The 21,523-nt window shown below is 36.3% G+C and overlaps 1 protein-coding gene across 3 annotated transcripts in view; it reads right to left on the reverse strand.

Moving 5' to 3' along the window:
- Window positions 1-1,988: 1,988 nt before the first annotated feature.
- Window positions 1,989-21,523, reverse strand: part of TSEN2 (tRNA splicing endonuclease subunit 2) — a 42,025-nt gene continuing 22,490 nt past the window's right edge. The window contains exons 9-13 of one of the 3 annotated variants that reach the window (XR_012470985.1): window positions 17,583-17,619; window positions 16,920-17,031; window positions 13,147-13,236; window positions 10,303-10,806; window positions 1,989-8,233 (exon numbers count right to left, since the gene is read on the reverse strand). Coding sequence is in view for 1 of the 3 variants with exons in the window: in XM_074198538.1 (XP_074054639.1) it covers window positions 10,747-10,806; window positions 13,147-13,236; window positions 16,920-17,031; window positions 17,583-17,619 (299 nt within the window). In the remaining 2 variants the exon portion in view is untranslated. Of the gene's footprint in view, window positions 8,234-8,878; window positions 10,807-13,146; window positions 13,237-16,919; window positions 17,032-17,582; window positions 17,620-21,523 lie in introns of those variants that run through there. The other 2 variants (XR_012470986.1, XM_074198538.1) reach the window with 2 other exon arrangements.

Here is a 21,523-nt window from a genome sequence, read left to right on the forward strand (position 1 = left end):
AAGATATCAGGGAGGTGACAACACGACAAGCCTGTGGATTAGTTCGAGTGAGAGAGGGCTGTGCAAAGTTACCAACTCCACTTTCTCCTCCAGAGCCACCTGGGTCCAGTGGCTAGATATGGATCAGGACGACTGGAGATGGCCCTGGATATGAGGCAATCAGGATTAAATGACTTACTCAAGTTTACGCCTCTATCCTCCTGTCTCTATCCATTGTGCCACTTAGCTGCCCAGAGAGGGAATCTATCACACTAAGGACATGCAGTGGAATAATTTCTATAGAAAATAAGTTCCCTGAGAGAAGACTTTTGTTTCTTTGTATCTTCCCCAGATAGAAGTGCAAATTGGAAGCACTTTAGTCATGATTTTTTTTTTTGAAGATTCTTTGATAAGATACAGAAAAGTAAAAAAGGTTGGAGTCTAAGTTGGAAGATGCCTCCTATTTTTACATAAGATTATCAAGATGGCTGTGTATGGGCAGACAGACTTCATGATTCCTCTAAGTTAAGCTTCAAACCAGTCAAATCAGCGGCTAGGGAAGGAATGTAGTGCTAAGTATGGTGCTCTGGGATGGTCCCCCCTTGACAACTACAGAGCAACCACTTTTCTGTAAGGAATGCTATTGGATCTCTGGGCACTAGTAGTGCAGTGCACCAACCTGGAGTCAAGAGGCCCTGAGTTCAAATACAGCTTTGGTCACTTGGCACTTACTGGCTATGTAACCCTGGGTAAGTCACTTCTCCCTGATTGCTTTGCATCCTGGGCCATCTCCAGTCTCCTGACCCTTGTGTGGTCACCAGATCCAGGTGGTTCTGGAGGAAAAGTGAGCCTGGTGACTTCATTTAAATCCACTTCATGTGCTTGTCATGGCATCACCTCCCTGATGCCATGGCCTTCTTCAAGAACAAAGGACAAGATACAGGACTCAGGTGAAGCATGGAGATTGGAGGAGAGGGGGGAAATATGAGGGACTTAATGATGATGAACTGCATGTATTCCTGCATAGAAAAATGACACTGATAATACTCATATGAACCTCCTCAGTAAATAGAGCAGGTAGAGGGAACTTTTATAGTTGAAGCACAGGAGAAAGCTGAATTCGAAGATAAAATATGGTGTAAAAATGGAGTCAATAGAAAAAAAGGGAAATGTAATGGGAGAAAGAAAAAGGAGAGGGGGAATAGGCCAAGATATTTCATATAATAAGATTTTTTTTTTATTATTACAATGAGCTATTGCAATGATATGGAAGGGGAGAGGCAAGGGGGAATGAGGGAACCTTTGCTCTTATCAGAGATGGCTAGGAGAGGAAACAGCATATATTCTCAATGGGGTATAGACATCTGGAGTAAGAAGGAGGGGGGAGCAGGGGGAAGGGGTGGGGATGTGAATAAAGGAGGAGAGGATGGACCATGGGGGGAGACTGGTCAGATATAACACATTTTCTTTTTTACTTCTTGCAAGGGGCTGGGATTGGAAGGCCTGCCCAGGACCACAGGGCCAGGTGGATGCTGGGCCTAAGGGGTGGTATGGGGGTTCAGGGCTTCTTGACCCCATGACCAGGGATCTGTCTGCTGCGCCACTCAGCAACCCTACAGCAGAGTCAGAGTGAAAGGAGAGAGAAAATATAGTACATGGTAGTGGAGAAGTAAGAAAGGAGGGAGTTGAGATCAGCAATGGCAACGTTGGAAAAATATGGAAGTAACTTTTGTGATGGACTTATCATAAAGAATGTGATCCACCCATGACAGAGTTGTTGGTGTTGGAACAAAGACTCAAGCACATTTTTTATTATTATTATTTGGGGGAGGGTGCAGGGCAAGTGGGGCTGGGTGGCCTGCCTGGGGCCACATAGCAGGGTGATCACTGGCTGTCTGGGGCTGGATTCGGACCCAGGTGCTCCTGGCTCAAGGGCCAATGCTCTGTCTGCCACCCAGCCACCCCTACTATTATTACTATTTTATTTTATTTTATGTCTTTTTTTCTTCTTTTAGGTTTTTGCAGGGCAGTGGGGATCGGGTGGTTTGCATGTCACATGGCTGGGGGACTGTTGGGTCTACAGGGCTGGATGTGAGCTTGGATGCTCGTGGCTCCAGGGCTGGTGCTTTGTCCATTGTGCCACCTGGTCATACCTACAATTATTACTATTATTCTTTTTTATTTTAATTTTTTTCTCTCCCCTTTACTTTATTGCCCAAGCAAGTCTATATTCATGGGGGGGGTATTTTGTTTACTCTTAAACAAGAATATTTTATTAATGTAAAAAAAACATTTGTACAAAATGAGAATTAAAAAATAAAATTAAAAAAAAGGACAAACATCATCATCATCATTGTTCAAAGGAGAAATTTGGGCTGAGCAACACTTAGTATAACAAAGTAATGAAGCTGTATTTGAAATTAAAAAAAAAATACCACACTACTTTTAATATATTCATCCAAAAAGCATTAACCCCTTTGAAGTAGTTACCTTAGGAGACCATACTTACTTTGGTTATTGTTTTATTGTTCAGTGACCATATTTGAGGTTTTCTTGGCAAAGATATTATTAGACTTATTTATCATTTCCTTCTCCAGTTCATTTTACAGATGAGGAAATAGGCAAACAGGGCTGACTTGCCCAGGGTCACACAGCTAGTAAATATGAGGCTGAATTTGAACTCAGGTCCTCCTGATTCCAGGGCCTGCACTGACTGCACCATCTAGCTGCCCTAGTTATTATCAAAATTACTATCATTGTTCAAAACACTGGAGGGTTAACTCTTCTTTGGGAACTGACTTTAAAGTCACAAAAGTAGCCACTACCACTAATTTTGAGTCACATTTTTATCTCAAGGACTCAAATTATCCAGTCTGGTCACTTAACTCTTTCATGAAACTTAGCACCAGATGGCCATTTCTATCCATTAAATTCATCTGAAAAGAATAAAATTTAACAGCACTAAGAAGATTCAAGAATTTATTTCTCAGCAATGAATCAATGTTGCCAATTATCTCCTTTATACTATATTTGAAGGAAATATTAAAGCCAAAAATAGAAAGCTAAAATTAAAAGAAAAAGATTTATACTTACCAATATTGAGGCAATGTCATGTTGTCATTTTTGTTGATAATTTTGTCTTTGAAATATTTATGTTTGCAGGGTATATGATTTGGGGAATTTAATCTTATTTAAAAAAAACATAAAGTGATTAGATTCAAAAATTGGAAAGGAACTCAGGGGTCAACAAGTCTAACCCCTTCATCCAGACAGTTGACCTCAGTCTCATATCAATGGTTAAGTAACAGAGTTTGACTCCATAGCCAGTGCTCTTTTTGCTTTTCCATACTATGTATTTTTGTCCCACTTTTAACTTTGATAAGACTTGTTTATCGAGAACTGTAATAAGGATTGCTTTCTACTAGAATCCTGGTGTTTTATCTTTATCTGCCTAATTTATTTAACCTTGAAATTTTTTCTAATTAAGTTCTTAAATATGGTGTTTACCCTTTCCCTTCCGCCTCCCCATCTTTAGGGATTTCAGTTTACCTAAGGTTTTTATTAATTTTGTCTTCCAGATATATTGCCTAGTCATATGCCACGTTACTTTTTTGATTCATGGCATAAGGAATAGAGAACCTGCACATTGTATTAGGAATAAATTGGATGGGGGCAATTAGGTAGTGCAGTGGATAGAGCACCAGCCCTGGAGTCAGGAGGACCTGAATTCAAATTTGACCTCAGACACCTAAACGTGTGACCTTCAGCAAGTCACTTAACTCCATTGAATTGCAAAAAAACCAAAGGAATAAATTGGATCAAGTGCTATCTATGATACATACCTGGCTCTGTGACCCTGGATAAGTCACTTAACCTGTTAGTACTTTAGGTGGCTCTCTTAAGATTTCAGAGAAAATGCCAACTTATATTGGCATATTGGCATTTTCTACCTGAGAATTCTTTATATTTATGAAATCACAGGCACAGACCTTAACCCTCTTTTAACTATTGCTATTTGAGTGATTTATTCTGTTATTTGTTCTTGCCACTCATATTTTTAGTTTTGGAAGCTATTTTGCAATTTTCCTGATGATTTCTTTATCTATTATGTTTTCCAAAAATACTGAACTAATCTTCCTTTAATAAATGGAATTTTAAAAAACTATCCACTGGTATTTCTTTCATTCTGATCAAGGTTGTTTTAGCTATTATTTTAATGATTATCTCTAGAAAGTAACAGAGAATTACACAAGTGCCTAAAATATTCATATCACTTAATTCAGAAATTCTGTTGCTAGAAATATATCCTCAATGAAGTCACTAACAAAAAGAAAGCCTTCATGGACACAAAAATACTTATAATATTTTTTTGTGGTAGCAAAGAACTAGAAAAAAATTGAGCCTACTGAATAGGGAAACAGCTAAACAAACTGTGGTACATGAATGTAAGGTAATGTGCTTTGAGGAATGGTGAACATGATGGATTCAGAAAAGCATGGAAACACGAACAGATAGATGTAAAGTGATGTTTTAAGAAGTCAAGAAAGTAGCCTACACAATGTAAATAAAATAACAACCACATACAAGAAAGGATGTTGCAAAATTACAGAAACAAAGCTTGCCTCAAGGAAGAGATCTAAGAAATCTTTCCACACTATTTTGTTCATTTACTTATTCATTTTTAGGTTTTTAACAAGGCAATGGGGTTAAGTGGTCCATATTACTTTGAAGAGGAGGATGGGGAGGATAGTCTATGGGTGTGGAACAAAGCATAAAATATCAATTTTTTTTTTGTTCTATTGATATGTTGCTGAATTTCCCCTTTTTATTTAGCACTGGCCCTGGAGTCAGGAGTACCTGGGTTCAGATCTGGTCTCAGACACTTAATAATTGCCTAGCTGTGTGGCCTTGGGCAAGCCACTTAACCCCATTTGCCTTACCAAAAAAAAAAAAAACCCTAAAAAAAGGGATAGTTTTCTATGTGAGGAGGTGATGTGATATAAAAGCAAAAGTTAATAATAATCTATTAAAAATCAGTCATTAAAAATCCCCAAAACACTGACCAACAGTTTTAAGACTTTTCTGTCTCTACCCCTGTACTCCCCTTTCCATTTTTGAACATTAGAGTAACATTTATCTTTCTGTAGTCCCGTGGCACTTCTCTTTTCAGCTTGAAATGTTGAAGATTACAGACAGGGGCTTAGCAGTTTCAACCACTATTCAGTACTCTGGGATATGATGCAGCAGGTGGGTCTGGTAACTCCATCTTATTCAGGGCAGTTAATTAAAAAAAATCTCTTTCTACTTAAACTGGGTTTCAATTTATTAGATCACTTTTATTTTCCTTTGCAATTTGACCATCATCCCATTCACTTTAATTAGTAATCCTATTCTTTTAATCCTCTTCTATTCCAAGATACAGCAGGATATCTCCTTTTGTCATTCTCAGGTTTCCTTCATATTCTTTAGAGCATTAGTCGAGCTGATGATACTTTTACAGACTTTTCCCTAATAAATTGATTTTCTATTCCCTGACCTTGCTTCTATTTACTAGGAGTATCTTTAAAAAAACAGAAATGAATTGGTTGAGTTCCTTTGTACTTCCATTTTAGTCCTATCACATAGCTCCCCCTTTTCCTTCTATCTGAATTGTTTCTTTGTCTCCAGAATTTTATTCTTGAGCACTTCCTATCTCTCCTATGCTGACTTCCTTTGTAGGCCATGGAATCATTCCTTTCTCCAAACCATTTGAAATCTTTTCCCTTAATAATCTAAGGCATGTGTTAGAACATGCCCAACTTCCCTCTCCTCACAAGACAGCAAGTCTCTCAAACATGCCCATCATTTCCACTTCAGCACTACTTCCTCTTTACGGTGAAAATCAAGTCCAAAATAGTAGTTTCCCTTGTTGGATTTTCCACCTTTTGACAGAAGGAAATCATTCGTGAGCAAGCCAATAAATCACCACTACTCTGATTTTGGCAGAGAGATTCAGCAGGTGTCTTGGGTAACTTAAGTCTTTCATTGGAACAATATCATGACTCTATGTTAGTCATCTATTTCTGGAACTCCTCATTGACTTCCTTTTCCTGTACATGAAGTCTGTAGTATTGTTCAACAAGAACATGATATCTCTATTTGCTTCCCATGGAACAGGGGAAAGAACACTGAATTTGGAGTCATATACTTGAGTTCACAGTTCAGCTTTGCCTCTGTGCAGCTTAGCTAAGTCTCCTAACTTTTTTAGGCTTGTTTCCCCTGTCTGTAAAATCAAGTATTTGTATGAAGACATCTCTAAGGAACCTTTCAGTTCTAAATCTATGCTACAATCCTAAATGCACACTCCACCAGGCTTTCCCCTGGTTCCTGTATTCTTCATTTAAGTTACATAAATCTTAACATAAACTCAACCCCTTCCCCTCATCCTGTTTCTTTTTTTTTATAAAGGCAGACTCTGCTAGACTGATAGCCCAGTTATGAGTACTATTCCTTGGAATCTCACTTGATACCCTATAAGGTCAAATTTGCCTTTTTTTGCATTAATGTCTCTAGCTTACTATACAGTTTGTGCATTTGTCTTTAGACAATGTTTGAGTCCTCTGCTTGCTCTTTTCTTGGATTTTTGTTTCCTTCTGTGAATTTCTGGCCATCTCTACTCCTCTTGTTAATAACACCAGTAGTTAGCATTTATGCAGGTCTTTACAGTTTGTAAAGCTTTACAAATACTATTTTATCTTCACAACAACCCTAGGACATCAGTGCCATTTTACAGAGAGGAACATAGCTGATGTCCAAGGAAGGATTTGAACCCACATCTTCTCCTCAGACTTTCTCTTTGAAGCCCTGACCTTTGTATGGTATGCTCCTCCCTCCTGACCCAATGAAGAGTGTGGGGGTTGCACTAAGCCTGTTTCCCCAGGTCTTTGGGTCACACCTCATGTGTAAAAAGGAACATACAGAGCTGAGATGCTTAACTAGATGATGGGAATTGGAGTATCTGATGACTGAGTTTCAATAGAGCTAGAGTACTCTAGATTATATGCATTTAAAAACACAATTCTGAGAAGAGTCCGAAGACACTGCCAGACTTTCAGGGGAAATCCAGGACCTCTGGCCTAGGGGATGTTCAACATTCTGTGATTCCATACCTTACTATCTGACTCTTGAATCCATTATTCAACCTCTCTGGGCCAATTTCTTCATCTGTAAAATGGGGCTAATAAAGTCTAGTTTTAGAGTCTCATAGGAATGCTGTACTCTTACGGTATTATGGGTAGAACAATCTTTTTAATGATTACTTCACCATCTTAAAAACCAAAGCAAACCTCTTGACTATTCTAACTATTATCTTATAACTTCCTTTTCATTGCAAATTGTAGTTTATGTTCATGGCTTTCATTACCTCATAACCCTTCAATCCTGTACCACTCTAATAAAACTATGCTCTCAAATATAACCATAACCTCTGTTCCTCCTGGACTTAAAAAAAAAGTTTCTAATCAATACAAACGTGCATAGTAAACATTAACATTTAAGTTAGTTTCAATGCTTAAATTCATAAAATCATTTTTACCCCCTTATCCCTAACTCTTCACCAATTCAATCTCCTTTATTTCACCAATGACCCTTGGTGCTTTGGCCATTATTTTTATGCAGATCACAGCTAGTTCTAGTGTTGAGGCAGCCCTCAACTCTCCTAGAGCTCCTGTTCTGAATTCTAATTGCCTGAGCATCTCTGGATGTTCTTCTGATACTCAACATCATCTCCACTAAATGTATCTTCTGCCCAACTTTTCTACATCCTCACAGTTAGGATTAAAGCCTATGTACATCATTTTCGATTCCTTTAACTCTCTTTCCCAAGCACTTGCTAAGTATTGTTCTTATATCTAACATTCATCCCTTCTAGACAGGATCATCTTTCACCCTTTCTCTGCTGGAAATCCTCAGAAGAAAGTCTTAGAAGAATTCCACAAGAGAGACAGAGCTGTTGACCTGCAATTCCTCTTCCAGTCCACCATGTGGAGGTTCCTTCCCGATTGCGAGTCTATTCATCTTTGAGCCATCTCTATTTTCCAATATTAGGGTGGACTAGTCGGGAGTTGCCACGTCTTCTCAACAAGGATCACGTATTTCAATAAGAAGCTAGAGGCTCACATCAAGAGGTCTATGACCCAAACCAGGCTCCATGGGAGTAAGAGTTCAGCAGATAGAAAGGTTCCTCTGGTCATCTTAACATGTATATTTGCTGAAACTATTGAAAGTGAAAATATTTTACAAGCCAATATAAGTATCTCATTCTAAAAAAGAATAATCAAAATTCAAGCAAAACAAGCCAATTTTTCTATGGCCTTCTGAGTAACTCCATATATATATGTATATTTCTAGATCTGCCAAGTGCTTTATATGTTATCTCATTTGAACTTCACAAAAACCCTAGAAAACAGGTGCTAATATCCCCATTTTATAATTGAAGAAACTGAAGTAGAGAGAGATTAAACAATTTGTCCAGAGTCATACAGTTGGTAAGTCAACTGAGGCCAAATGTGAATTTTGATCTTCTTGCCTCTAGGCCTAATATTATCTTCCACTGTTGTCTCTCCCTGAATTCCAAGTTCCAAACAATAGGTTGACTAAACCTGTTCATGTCTATATTTCCAAAAAATTTGTATAAATATATAAACTATATATATATAAATTATCTATATATTGAATAATATTTATAAATCAAAGCATATTTATCAACATATCGTATAATATAGTAAATATATATTTATGTGTGTGAAAAACTTTGGAAATATAGGTAGTCATGAATAGATTTTATATTTATATATTATATGAGTGTGTATATATATGTATAATTATCTACATATGTCTAATTATAATTACATATGTGTATATGAATTCTTTGGAAATATAGGTAGTTTTTTACATATTAAAATATATGTATCATATATACATTATTATATGGTTATAGTACATATATTTGTATAGTATAGTACATATATATGCATAATATATACATCATTTGGAAATATAGATGGTCCCTAGTCATGAGCTACTCATGAACATGTTCTTTGGAACGTGGAATGTATCCTTTCCACAGAAAGCCCTCAGCAGTAGGATCATTCTAATGAGTGGTTGCTACATGTTCAGTCTGCACAAGATAGGGAGAGCTGGGCTCCAACACTATAATCCTAGCTAGCATTTTCATGACACCTGAATGTTTTCCAAATATAATCTTATTTGAGACAATGACTGTTCAGGAATAAGCCTGAATTGGGGCAGATAGGTGGCGCAGTGGATAAAGCACGGGCCCTGGGTTCAAATCCGGTCTCAGACACTTAATATCACCTAGCTGTGTGGCCTTGGGCAAGCCACTTAACCCCATTCGCCTTGCAAAAAAAAAAAAAAAAAAAAGAGTGTAGGAATAAGCCTGAATATCTCCAAAGTTATCTACTAACTCTAAGCAACTTGGATGGATCATTATCTGACAAAGGCAACTTTTTTTCTACTTTTTTGGACTCCTTATTCTAATACATATATATCTATCTAGAAAAATTCGAGAGTGCTTGGCCAACATTTTTGGCTAAGAAAATAAAAGTCCTTGTTAATTTACTTTGACATTTTTATTTTCTAACTAGTTGAAATATTGTGTTATGGTGAGTACCACCTTTCAGATGTCAGACTTGAGGAAATTAAATCAATTAAATGAATATTGTGAGAGCATTCGGGTGGAACCTGGCCCCTGTGGCAGAGTAGCATGGTTTACCCGAAGAAGCAGTGGACTGGGAGGTAGAGACTTTGAGCCCCAAGGACCAGGACTCCGATGGACCATGTGATATCTGGCTAGTCTCATAACCCAGGGGAGTCTTGGGGTCTTTCCTCAACAAGCAAGATTTGAAACACCTGATCCTCAAAAGAGCAGTGAGGAAGGAAAGCCCTTACCCAGAAAGAATATCTTTTTTTTGAAGGGCTAGCTTCACCCAGAGGACAGGAAGCTCCCTTTGCAAACCAAACCCACTGAGTGTGAGATCTTGGGCAGGTCCCTGACCCTTTCAATACTCCAGGCAATTTCTTCAGCTGTAAGTGATCAAAGAGCTGTGGGCTGGTGATGAAAAGAATGCTTCCTGACCTAGTGTTCCCTGTGTGTCCTTAATGTTCTTTAAAACAAACTGATGCTAGTTCTATAAAATTCTGGAACCATCAAGACTTTTTTTGTGGTATGGAGAGAAAAGAAATGGAGGCATCCCAAGACTTGGATTCTCATCTACCTTTGCCAACTCATTTATTCTCTTTCCTTGGAGAAGTAATTTCACTTACCAAGGCCTTTGCTTTCTCATCTGTAAAATGAGAGGTCTGCACTAGACTTTCTCCAAGGTCAAGTTCTGACATTCTGTATCTCCAAGTAAGACCAGAGAATTACAGAATGTTCCAGGGAGGAGTCGTCTCCTATTTGATAGAGAAGTTCTCTGAGGCTTGGAGAGGGGAAATGATTGCCCAAGTCAGGAAATTAGTACAGAGAAAAGAACCAGACTTTCTGGATCATAGGAATCCAGGATTCCTCTTATCTACACCTTTTAAAGCTTATATTTAAGATACTAACTTGACCTTTATTTTGTTGGAATATTACAAAGAAAAGAGCAGGAGCTTTTACTTTTTAATTAATGATCATGTATTTTTTACCTTGACCAGGTCTGGGTACATAATTGGTGTTCAGTAAATACTTGCTAAGTGAATTAAGAATTTGGACTTTTGGCTTGTGTGTTAAATTTCCTCTTGGTCACTTCGCTCCCGAGAAGAAACCCAACGACTCAGGATTACTTCCTGAAATAAAAACAAACCCCAACCCCCCCATCAAACATCAATCAATCAACTGACAAGCACTAAGGGTCTACAAAAAAAAAAATGACAGTCCTTTTCTTAAAAGTTTACATTCTGGATTGATAGCTGAGCAAGGAAACATAATTTGGATTATAAAATTCTTGCTTTAATAAAAATTCCTTAAACAGTGAAAAAAAAAAGTTTACATTCTGGGGCAGCTAGGTGGCGCAGTGGATAGAGCACCAGCCCTGGAATCAGGAGGACCTGAATTCAGATCCGATCTCAGACACTTAATAATTGCCTAGCTGTGTGACCTTGGGCAAGTCACTCTTAACCCTTTTTGCCTTAAATAAATAAAATTTTTAAAAAAACTGATGAAAAAAAGTTTACAGAAGAAGCAATATGGACATATATAAGCATGTACAAAGTATAAATACATACATAAGGTACATTTTTAGGGAAGAGAATACTAGTAGCTGGGGAATTATTAAAAGCAGAGATTTTGAAATTATCAGTTATGTATAGTTTTGGAGGAAACATGGCATTCCTGCAGGCATAGGAGAGAGTTAGTGGAATAGCAAAGGAGGGGACTGGATCCTATTGATGAGGAAGAGCAAGGTCAGTTGGCTGGGCTGTTAAATGGGGAATGATAAATAGTAATGTTAGAAAGCGAGATTAGGGCCAGGCTGTGAGGGACTTTCAAAATTAAATATCTTAAGAGTTGATTCTGGAGGCAAAGGGAACCATTCAAATTTACTGAGGCGGGGAATGAAATGGTTGGATCTGTCTCATATAAAAGTACTTTGGAAGTTATATGAATGACAGACCGTAGAAAGAAGAGACAATTAGGGAGAAACATTAGGAGACTATTGCAACAGTCAGGCAAAAGTGAATGAGAGCCAGAAATAGGGTAGGGGGTTGTGTAAGAATAGAGAATTGGTTGGATTCTGGAGCTTTGTAGGTGGAAATGTCAAAATTTGGCAAATGATTATATATGTAGGGCCAGGGAGGATGATGAAGCAAGAATAACATGGAGGTTATGAATCTTGTAAATTTGAAAGATAGTGATGCCCTCAAGAGAATTAGGGAAGTTTTGAAGGGAAGTGAGTTTTTTCATTTATAATGAGTATAATTCTGAACATGCTAAGTTTGAGATATTATGGCTTATCCAGTTTTAAAAAGCCAACAGGCAATAAGATATAGCTGACTATCATTTAACAATTAATTCTCCCTCCCTTACACCAAAAAATGATCATGACAAAAAAAATTCTACATATATTTTGCATGTTTTTATATTTAATATAACTTTCACTAGAATGTGATTCATTAATACCCTCAAACATGTTGACTATCTAGCGTTTTTCAAACAATGGCCTTTATAAGGTTAGGAAGTGATTTCATGATCTCCAATTTACACTTGAAGGAAATGAAATAATGCTTTCATTTGTTTATATTCTTTGAACATGAACATGTGACAAAACTTAAATTCAATTTAGAAAAATCTGCAGTACAAATAAGTGTTCACTGCAGTAAATGTTGCTGATCCAGGCTGTTCTGTGGAGTTCCACCTTTTCAGAAGGAACCTTGGTTGAATGAAAGCCAGTAGTCAAATCTTTTGAGCAGAAATAATAATGTGTGTATAAAAATAGATAAATTACACAACACAATTAGCTTGCAAACATCAGACCAAAAATATAGGAGCATAAGAGTAGATAATATAACATAGCAGAGAATTTTGCAGTTTTACTGGTTGTCATGGCACTGTGTGAGTTCAATAAAAATACTACTTCATCCTCAGTTTATAATAACCAGAGGGAGGAAAAAAGAAAGAATATATGTCAAATAATCAGAAGACAGTAAAAGGTAGTACATAACAAAGTTGGAAATCATTTGGTACAGAAAAAGGGACTCAGCAAATCTGACAGAGAAGAAAAAAGAGAAGCAGCAGAATAATGCAATATTAAAAAAAGTCAAAGAAATGAATTTCAAGGCAACAAAGAGTGGCTCAGAAATGGTAAATGTAAAGCAAAAAAGTTCAAGGGAATTAGGGTTTAAGAAAAGGTTGGTGCATTTGACAACAGCAGTTTCAGGAGAAAGAGGGACATGATTGAGTGCCAAGCTTCAGAGTGTTAATGTTAAAAGTAGGATGAGGAAATCTAGACGGCTGAAAGACTCCACCTGCTCAATGGATTTGGCAAAGGAAAAGAGTATAAGTGGAGAGCCAAAAATAACTGAAAGACCAAGGAAAGGATTTCAAGACCCATATAGGTTTGAAGGCAGCATTTCATACCTAATTTCCTACGATAAACACAACCTTTTGGGTGATAATCTGTATCAACTCACCTGAACTTTAATTCTTTTCAGACATTCTGGTGATTCCATTTCCTTGTCACTCATATTAGATGGTCTAATCAGATAGCATAACATAAGCTCCTGTTGAAAAACAAAACAAACTCCACAACTTAAAAAGGAATTCAATTTATTACAAACTTAGATATTCTTTTACAAATACAGGAAGTCTCTCCTTTTCACTGTAATGTGTTTATGGGCCTTGCTGTCATAAAAGGGAACACCCTACAATGAATCATAGGAACAATGTTAAATTGGAGGCATTTGCTCCTGGCCAAGAACTTGACATCAAGTAAACTCTACCCATGACTCAAGCAGCATGTCACACAATCAAAGATATATTTATAACTGTAAATATCCATGATAATTTAAAAAAAGTAAAATTGTGTACCAAATTCTTAAAAAAGGGAGGGGAACAAATATAATATATGCAGTGATTTTCCTGAATCATGCATACTTCAATTAACCCATGAGCTATTCAGCCAGAGGCAGTGCCTACCTCTGGGAGGTCATCCATGTGTACTATTTAAAAACATTCTGGGCAAAATCACTCCATGTTCACCCATAAATGCTTTTGAAACTTTTGTTGTGTTTTTGACAAACATCATCAAACACAAGAATTTCCATTTACAAAGATCAGAAAAAAGAGAACTGTGGATGAATGCACCTATCACATTCAGTTGGAAGTTTGAGAAAAATATTTAAGCAGTAAACATTAGTTTTAAAGCTGTCCTGTTTGTCTATTTTCCTTATGTTCTTATTTGTGTATATTAAAGTGCTAGAGTGACTCTTTTCTTGATATTACTTGGTGACTACTAAACCCTTTTTTCCCTTCCCTTGCCCCCATTTCTCAATTAAATCACCACAACAAATCTTCTTTGCAACAAGAGTTAAGCAAAACAAATCCACACACTGATCGTGTCTGAAACTGTCTCCATCTGGCCCTCAAATTCTTCACCTCTTTGCCGGGGGATGGGTAGTATGGCTCATCATCAGACCTTTTGTTCTTTCCAACTTAGACTGTGTTCATTGGAAATTAATTTTACTCCCTAGAAAATCTGATTAGGTATTTATAAGGAGAATCTGAAGAGATTTTCTCTCTATATTCTCTCATTTGGTAAGCTCATCAAATCTCATGAGTTTAGTTATTATATCCATGCAGATGGCTTAGAGACTAGTATCTCTCTTAAGCTCTAGTTTCATGTCCCCAAACTATCTATTGGATACTTTGAACTAGATACCCTGAAGGCATTTCAGATTTAACATGCCTCCAAAAGAACTCATTATCTTGTCCTCAAAATCTGTTTTTCTTCTGAACTTCCCCATTACTCTAGAAGAGGGCATCATCATCCTTTTAACTACCATACAAACTAGGTGTCATTCTCGACTCTTCATTCCAATTCATCCCACATATCTAATCAGTTGCTAAATCCTGTCTCTACAATCTCTTACTTATGCCTCAGCAACTACTGTCACAGTTCAGATCCCAACCCCTCACTTCCCATTCTGTCTTCCTGCTTCAACTTATTTTCTCATTCAAATCCATTACACACAATAGTTTCTTTAAAGCTCAGGTCCTGATTTTTCTCTTCACCCTCTGATCCCTTCCTTTCATTCTAGTCTCTTCACAAATTACTCTCCTGCACAACAATATCTTGGCTCCACAAGTGTCTCTTATACTCTCCCTTCCATCTGTTTTTTCCTTAATATCTTCAAGACTCATCTCAAACCACTTCATTCATCTGGAGGCCTTTCATGGTTTCTTTCCCCTTCTTGATAAGGTTAACCTGTGTCTAATTTGAATGTGTTTTATATATTCCTTTTATATGTACATGTTGTCTCTTCAGTTGGAATGTAAGGTCCTTGAGGTCATGGAACTATTCCACTTTTATCTTTGCATCTGAGTATGGTCACTGAGATATAAAAAGCTTAATTATAAATGCTTGCTGACTGTTCATGAATTGAAAAGTTGTAAAAAAGCTCCATGAAAAAGACTTTGATCTCTCAGTTGAGAAAATACCTCAAGATCATTTTTTTTCTGCCATTGGTAGGCAGCAGACAGATAGAACTATTTAGGAGTGTTCATTGTCAATAATTTTTGTAATCATAAATAAACAATATCAAATAAGTTCCTCTGATACCACTGGCTAAGATTTTTCCAATTATGCAGTATCTTCTTGCTATCGATAGTCTGAAAAAAAATCAGTCAATGTTTTCAAAATTATAAATTCTGAGGACTTGAAAAGAATGCAGAGGGAAAAGTGCTGCCTAAAGATACTGAAGTATCAGAGGGAACTCATTCATTAGCTCTTAAAACACTGATACACTAGAATGAAAGCTTTTTTTTTTTAGGTTTTTTGCAAGGAAAATAGGATTAAGTGGCTTGCCCAAGGCCACACAGCTAGGTAATCATTAAGTGTCTGTGGTAGGATTTGAACTTAGGCACTCGACACCAGGGCTGGTGCTCTATCCACTAAGCCACCCAGCCACCCCAGTGAAAGCTTCTCGAGGGAAATGCTGATTCCAGATTTCTGTGTCTGTCTCTCCAGTACTAAGCAACACCTTCAACATAGAAGGAGTTTATAAATGTTTGTGTGATGAAAAGGAAATGTATAACTGGTTTGTTAGGATTTAAAGACTAAAAGCTAGTGAGCAACCATAGATCCAATCTAGCACTCCTGAATGGTTCCAGTTTGTCTTGGAGGTAAGTCCTCATGGCATCCCCAAGGAGCCCATTCTTGCCCCTAGCTTCATGCCTGGGTGAAGGCATGGAAGGTATGCTTGTCCAATCTGCAGATAACATAATGCTTGTATGAATAATTAACAATCAGATTCAAGAAGGCTAAATGATGGGTTGAATAGAATAAGATCAGATTTAACAGGAACAAGTATAATGCACTTCACGTGGATTTAAAAAAAACCTAACTACACAACTATAAGAGAGAAGAAAAGTCTTAAGGGGATATGATGGATGTCTTCAAATATTTGAAGGGTTGTTAAATAAAAGGTGCTTCAAACATATTCTAGTTTTGATCCTGAAAGAGGATTGAAGAGAATGAATGGAAACTGCAGAAAAGCAGAAAGGTGGGATATGAGGAAAACCTGCCTAATGAGACAGAATTATTCCCAAGAAATGGTTCCCCCTCCCCAAAGGTCTTCCAGAAGCATCTGAACAATGACTTAGGAAGGTGGTTGAGGGAATTCTTAATCATCCTTAAATTGAATTATGCAGGCATGGAAATCCTTTCCAACTCTTCTATTCTGTGTCAGTAGATGGCAGAGATTAATCACAAAATCAGAGCTGGTGATTTTTTATTGAAGGAATAAGGAGCTTATTTTATTTTTCTTCTTCCAATAAAGCCATTTTTATGAAGAAAACCAGAGAAAAAAATGGAGTTTGAACAAAGACCAAAGACATCACCTTCAATTTAGGGGAAAAAAACCCGTTATCTTATTATGTAATTTTGCTATCTCTTATACTTTATTTTTCTTCCTTAAGGATATTATTTCTCTTGCATCACATTCAATTCCGATCAATGCATACCATGGAAACAATGTATAGACTGGCAAATTGCTTCTGTGGGGGGTGGGGGAAGGGAAGCAAGATTAGGGGGGAAATTGTAAAACTCAAAATAAATAAAATCTTTGAAAAAAAGAATCAAAATGGCAGGACACTGAAGTTATCTTTAGTTAACAAACTTAATACTTCTTCAGATAAGAATACACATTTAAATCAGACATGAATAGCATCATTAACATTTCATTACCTTGGAAACATTAGCTGTAATTCTGTTTAAACAGGCCAAAGACTTCCAGGTGAAAGGTCTTCGAAGTGATCCTTCAAAAGTATCATTTACCAACTCAATAATGACAGAATAACTGGAAAATACACAAAGGAGTCTTTTACTCAAGCAAATTACATTTCCAAAATAAAAATCTTTAAATGAGTCTGCTTTTCCTGATATACAAAATAAAATTTATATCATCCAATCCTCAATTATGTTAAGAACGAAAGAGAAAGCTACAACTATTGCCAACTTTTGAGTGATAATTTTTACACTAAGTTTAGCATTTACTTCCTTAGAAAAAAACAATAGTATATTTTTTGATATACAAAACAAGAGGATTTGACTTCACTGAACTGTTTGGAAAATGGTATTGGCCAAAGTTAAAATAAACAGTTGCTAAGTAGACCATTAACTTACCCCCCACCTCACCCACATATAAATTAATATTCAAAATGTGAATTTTAATACCAAAGGAGTAACTGGAACAAGGTGAAGTCATTTGTTATCTCTACCAATCAAACCAAAAAGACAGACAATATCAATTGTCAAAGTAGAATTCCTCTGACAAAGTTTAAAATTGCTGTCAATTTCCTTGTCATGTAATCCCAAAATGCAGCTTTTTTAAAACTGTGAACTCCAAACCTTGCATGGTAAAAAGGAGGGCCTTTTCGGTAGAGCACTACAAAAAAGAAAAAGAAAGAGAAAACATCATGAACATGTCATTTTACTGACCTAAGTCAAAGATAGTTTGTTTTCTTTCTCCATAAATCAAGGGTCAACTCTTGGGAATTTTACTGGTGGATTACTGTCTTTGTCAATTAACTACAAGCCAATTCTGATAGCATGGGCACCACTGAAAGTCACAAAGTTCCAAATTTAAATTCTGCCTCTGTACATAGTAGCTGTGGGACTAGAAGCAAGTCACCAAATCTTAGATTATACATTACAGAAAGTTGTCAAACTGCAGCAGGGAGGGCAGTTTCCATCCTCTACTTATACTAAGAAAATAAAAGGGTCTAAACTCTCTCTCTAAGCTTACAAAATCAGTTAATACATAATTATTACATTAAATATATTAATATATAAATATTATTATACACATACAGAGAAAAGTCAAAGTCCTATTCAAGTACTATTCCAATGCCTCAGTATAATGTGAAGGTGAATGGACACCTCAGGGTTATAACTGCAGAGAATAAAGTCTAGAAAGTCCTAACTAAAGGTGGAAAAGTAGCTGGAGACAGATTATCTTGTCTGATGTCTCAGCCTTAAGGGAGATGAAAAAATAGTGAAGGGGGGGACAGAGAAAGAGAGAAACAGAGAGACAGAGTGACAGAAGTCTCTGGAAAGAACACCCACACATATGAAATGAAAGAGCCTTAAACTATCAAAAACCAACATTTTCAAAAAAAGCAATCCATAGAACATTAAATGTTAACAATATCATTCACTTTTCTGTTTTTGATATTTTTTAATGTAGAGTAGTAGGTAGTCAAATATCTGTTGAATGGGAACATGTATTTTGACACTATAATCAGGACAGTCTCCTTTTTTCACTTTACATTACTTCATATACATATTTCCAGGTCAAGTCACGGTTGTCAAACATGCCACTGTCATATAGTACTTTTTGGTGTTAAAATAGCTACTTCACTTAGCCATTTTCCTACTTAGGGGCAGGATGGTTGAGCACTATCACTGACAGTGTCATTGAAGGCTTTTTTGTATAAATTAATGCTTTAAAGTTCTTAAAGTGCTTTATACATGTTATTCCATTTGATCCTTACTTATTCCATGAGGTCAGTTCTATTATTATACCCATTTTTTTAGATAAGGAAACTTATCTAAAATGTTAAGTGATTTCCTGAGGGTCACACAACTGCTATGGGTCTGAGGCAGGATTTAAAATCAGATCTTCCACTTTTTAAGGTTTTTTTCTTTGCAAGGCAAATGGGGTTAAGTTACTTGCCCAAGGCCACACAGCTAGGTAATTATTAAGTGTCTGAGACCGGATTTGAACCCAGGTACTCCTGACTCCAAGGCTGGTGCTTTATCCACTACGTCACCTAGCCGCCCCACAGATCTTCCACTTTTATTTTTATTTATTTATTTTTTTAGTTTTTGCAAGGCATTGGGGTTAAGTGGCTTGCCCAAGGCTACACAGCTAGGTAATTATTAAGTGTCTGAAGTCAGATTTGAACTCAGGTACTCCTGACTCCAAGGCCAGTGCTCTATCCACTGTACCACCTAGCCGCCCCACAGATCTTCCACTTTTAAAGGCAAATTCTCTATCTACTTTGCCATATAGCTGCCAACCTTCCTGTTTTTTGAGGTATAAAATATTATTTCCTTGAGTTATATTCCACAATGTGGAACTACCTGGTCAAAAGCTATCAACAATCTGAATAGTCTGATTACGTACTATCAAGCTGTTTTCCAGAAAGATGAAATCAATGTTAAGTAGTATCAGAGATGGATAAATGTATCTATTTCCCTAAATGCTATAAACATTGGGTTATAAAATTTTTACTGATTTTTGATATTTATTATGTCTATGATGGCAACAAATTTTTCTTTTTTAAAATTTACTTTGAGATAGTGTAAATTCTCATTCCCTTTGACTATTCTGCTAATAGTATCTAGCTCTTTATTTCTACTCATATATTTTAAAAGTAGGATTTTTATCAGTTATGCTTGCTGCTCTTCCTGTCATTCTCCTTTTAATTCAAATTTAATTTGCTTTTATATATCAAAGTTTCTTATTTATACTTTTATACTTCTTAGGTATAGAGCTAGAAAAAAATCAAAGACCATCAAAGGGGACTCAGAGGCCATTTAATTAAATTGCTACTCAAATCAAAGAATTCAACTCTTGGATCCATCTAATTTTTTTAGAAGCAAATGATATAAGGAATGGAATCCACTTAATTTTTATCCAAATTTGGAATCCAACTGTTTGAATAACATATAAATGGTGATTTTTAAAAAAAATATTAACATTCTTTTAAAATTTTGAATTTCAATTGTTTCCCTCCTTCCAACTCCTCCTCCATTCACTGAGAAACAATATATTAATTATATATGTAAAAATATTTCTATATTATCTGAATTTCCAAAAAAAAAAGAAAGTGACAAAATTTTATTGAATTTGCTAAGCTCAGGGAGTTAATCAGTTCTCTTTCTGGAGGTGGTAGATACCATTTTTTCACTGAATCATTTAGAATTCTCTTTTATCATTGGATTGTTCAGAATAGCCAACTCTTTCATAGTTGAACATCCTTACAACATTGCTGTTACTGTACACAATGATCTCTTAGTTTTTCTCACTTCACTTTGTGTAAGTACATATAGGTCTTGCCATGTTTTACTGAAATCATGCCCCTTGTAATTTTTTAAAAAAAATGTTATTTTATTTTTTCAATTACATATTAAAACAATGTAAACATTTGTCTTTAAAAATTATTTACCTTTCAAATTATATGTAATGAATAATTTTTAACATTAATTTTTCTAAAGTTTCCCCCCACCCTTCCCTCCCTCATCCATAGGATAGTAATCTGATATAGGTTATACTTATAGAATCATGTCAACATAAATTTCCATACTAATCACTCTATGAAAGAAGAATCAGACAAAAGAGAAAAACCACAAGGAAAAAACAAAAAACAAATTTGAAAATGTGTAAATAGTATGCTTTGATTTACAATCAGATTCCACAGTTCTTTCTCTGGATGTGAATAACATTTTCCATTGCAGCCCTTTTAAATTTGTTTTTCATAAACACTGTATACTAACAGCAACATGAGGGTGATGATCAACCTTGATGGACTTGCTCATTCCATCAGTGCAAAAATCAGGGACAATTGTGGGCTGTCTGCAATGGAGAATACCATCTGTATCCAGATAAAGAACCGTGGAGTTTGAACAAAGTTCAAGGACTATTCCCTTTAATTTAGAAAAAAACAAAACAGGTATCTTATTGTCTGATCTTGTTATCTCTTAAGACTTGTTTCTTCCTTAAGGATATGATTTCTCTCTCATCACACTCAATTTGGATCAATGTACAACATGGAAATAAAGTAAAGACTGATAGATTGCTTTCCGTGGTGGGGGGGGGGAGAGGGAAGTAAGATTGGGGGGAAAACTGTAAAACTCAAAATAAATAAAATTTTTAATAAAAAAAATTGTTTTTCATCATGGATTTTGTTGACAAGATCTAACTATCATAATTGATCATCACATGTTACTGCTGAAGGGTACAATGTTCTCTTGGTTCTCCTGCCCACTTTAATCAACTTCAGTACATGTAAATCTTTCCAGGTTTTTCAGAAATCTACCTGCCTGCTCATCATTCTTTTTTCCCCTCATTTATTTTCACATGACTACAACTGTCTTGTTATAAAACTAAACATAAACCGCTCCCCCCTTCCCTCCCACAGACAGACAAACCTACAGAAAAATCAAGTGAGAGAAAAAACAGTGTACTTCAGGCTGTGTTCAGATACCATCAGCTTTGTCTCTGGGATGAGCTGCATTCTTTATCATAAGTCCATCAGAGAAGTTGCTTCAATATTTTTCCCATA

This window comes from Macrotis lagotis, chromosome 8 (assembly GCF_037893015.1).
Source record: "Macrotis lagotis isolate mMagLag1 chromosome 8, bilby.v1.9.chrom.fasta, whole genome shotgun sequence".
Lineage (NCBI taxonomy): Eukaryota > Metazoa > Chordata > Mammalia > Peramelemorphia > Peramelidae > Macrotis > Macrotis lagotis.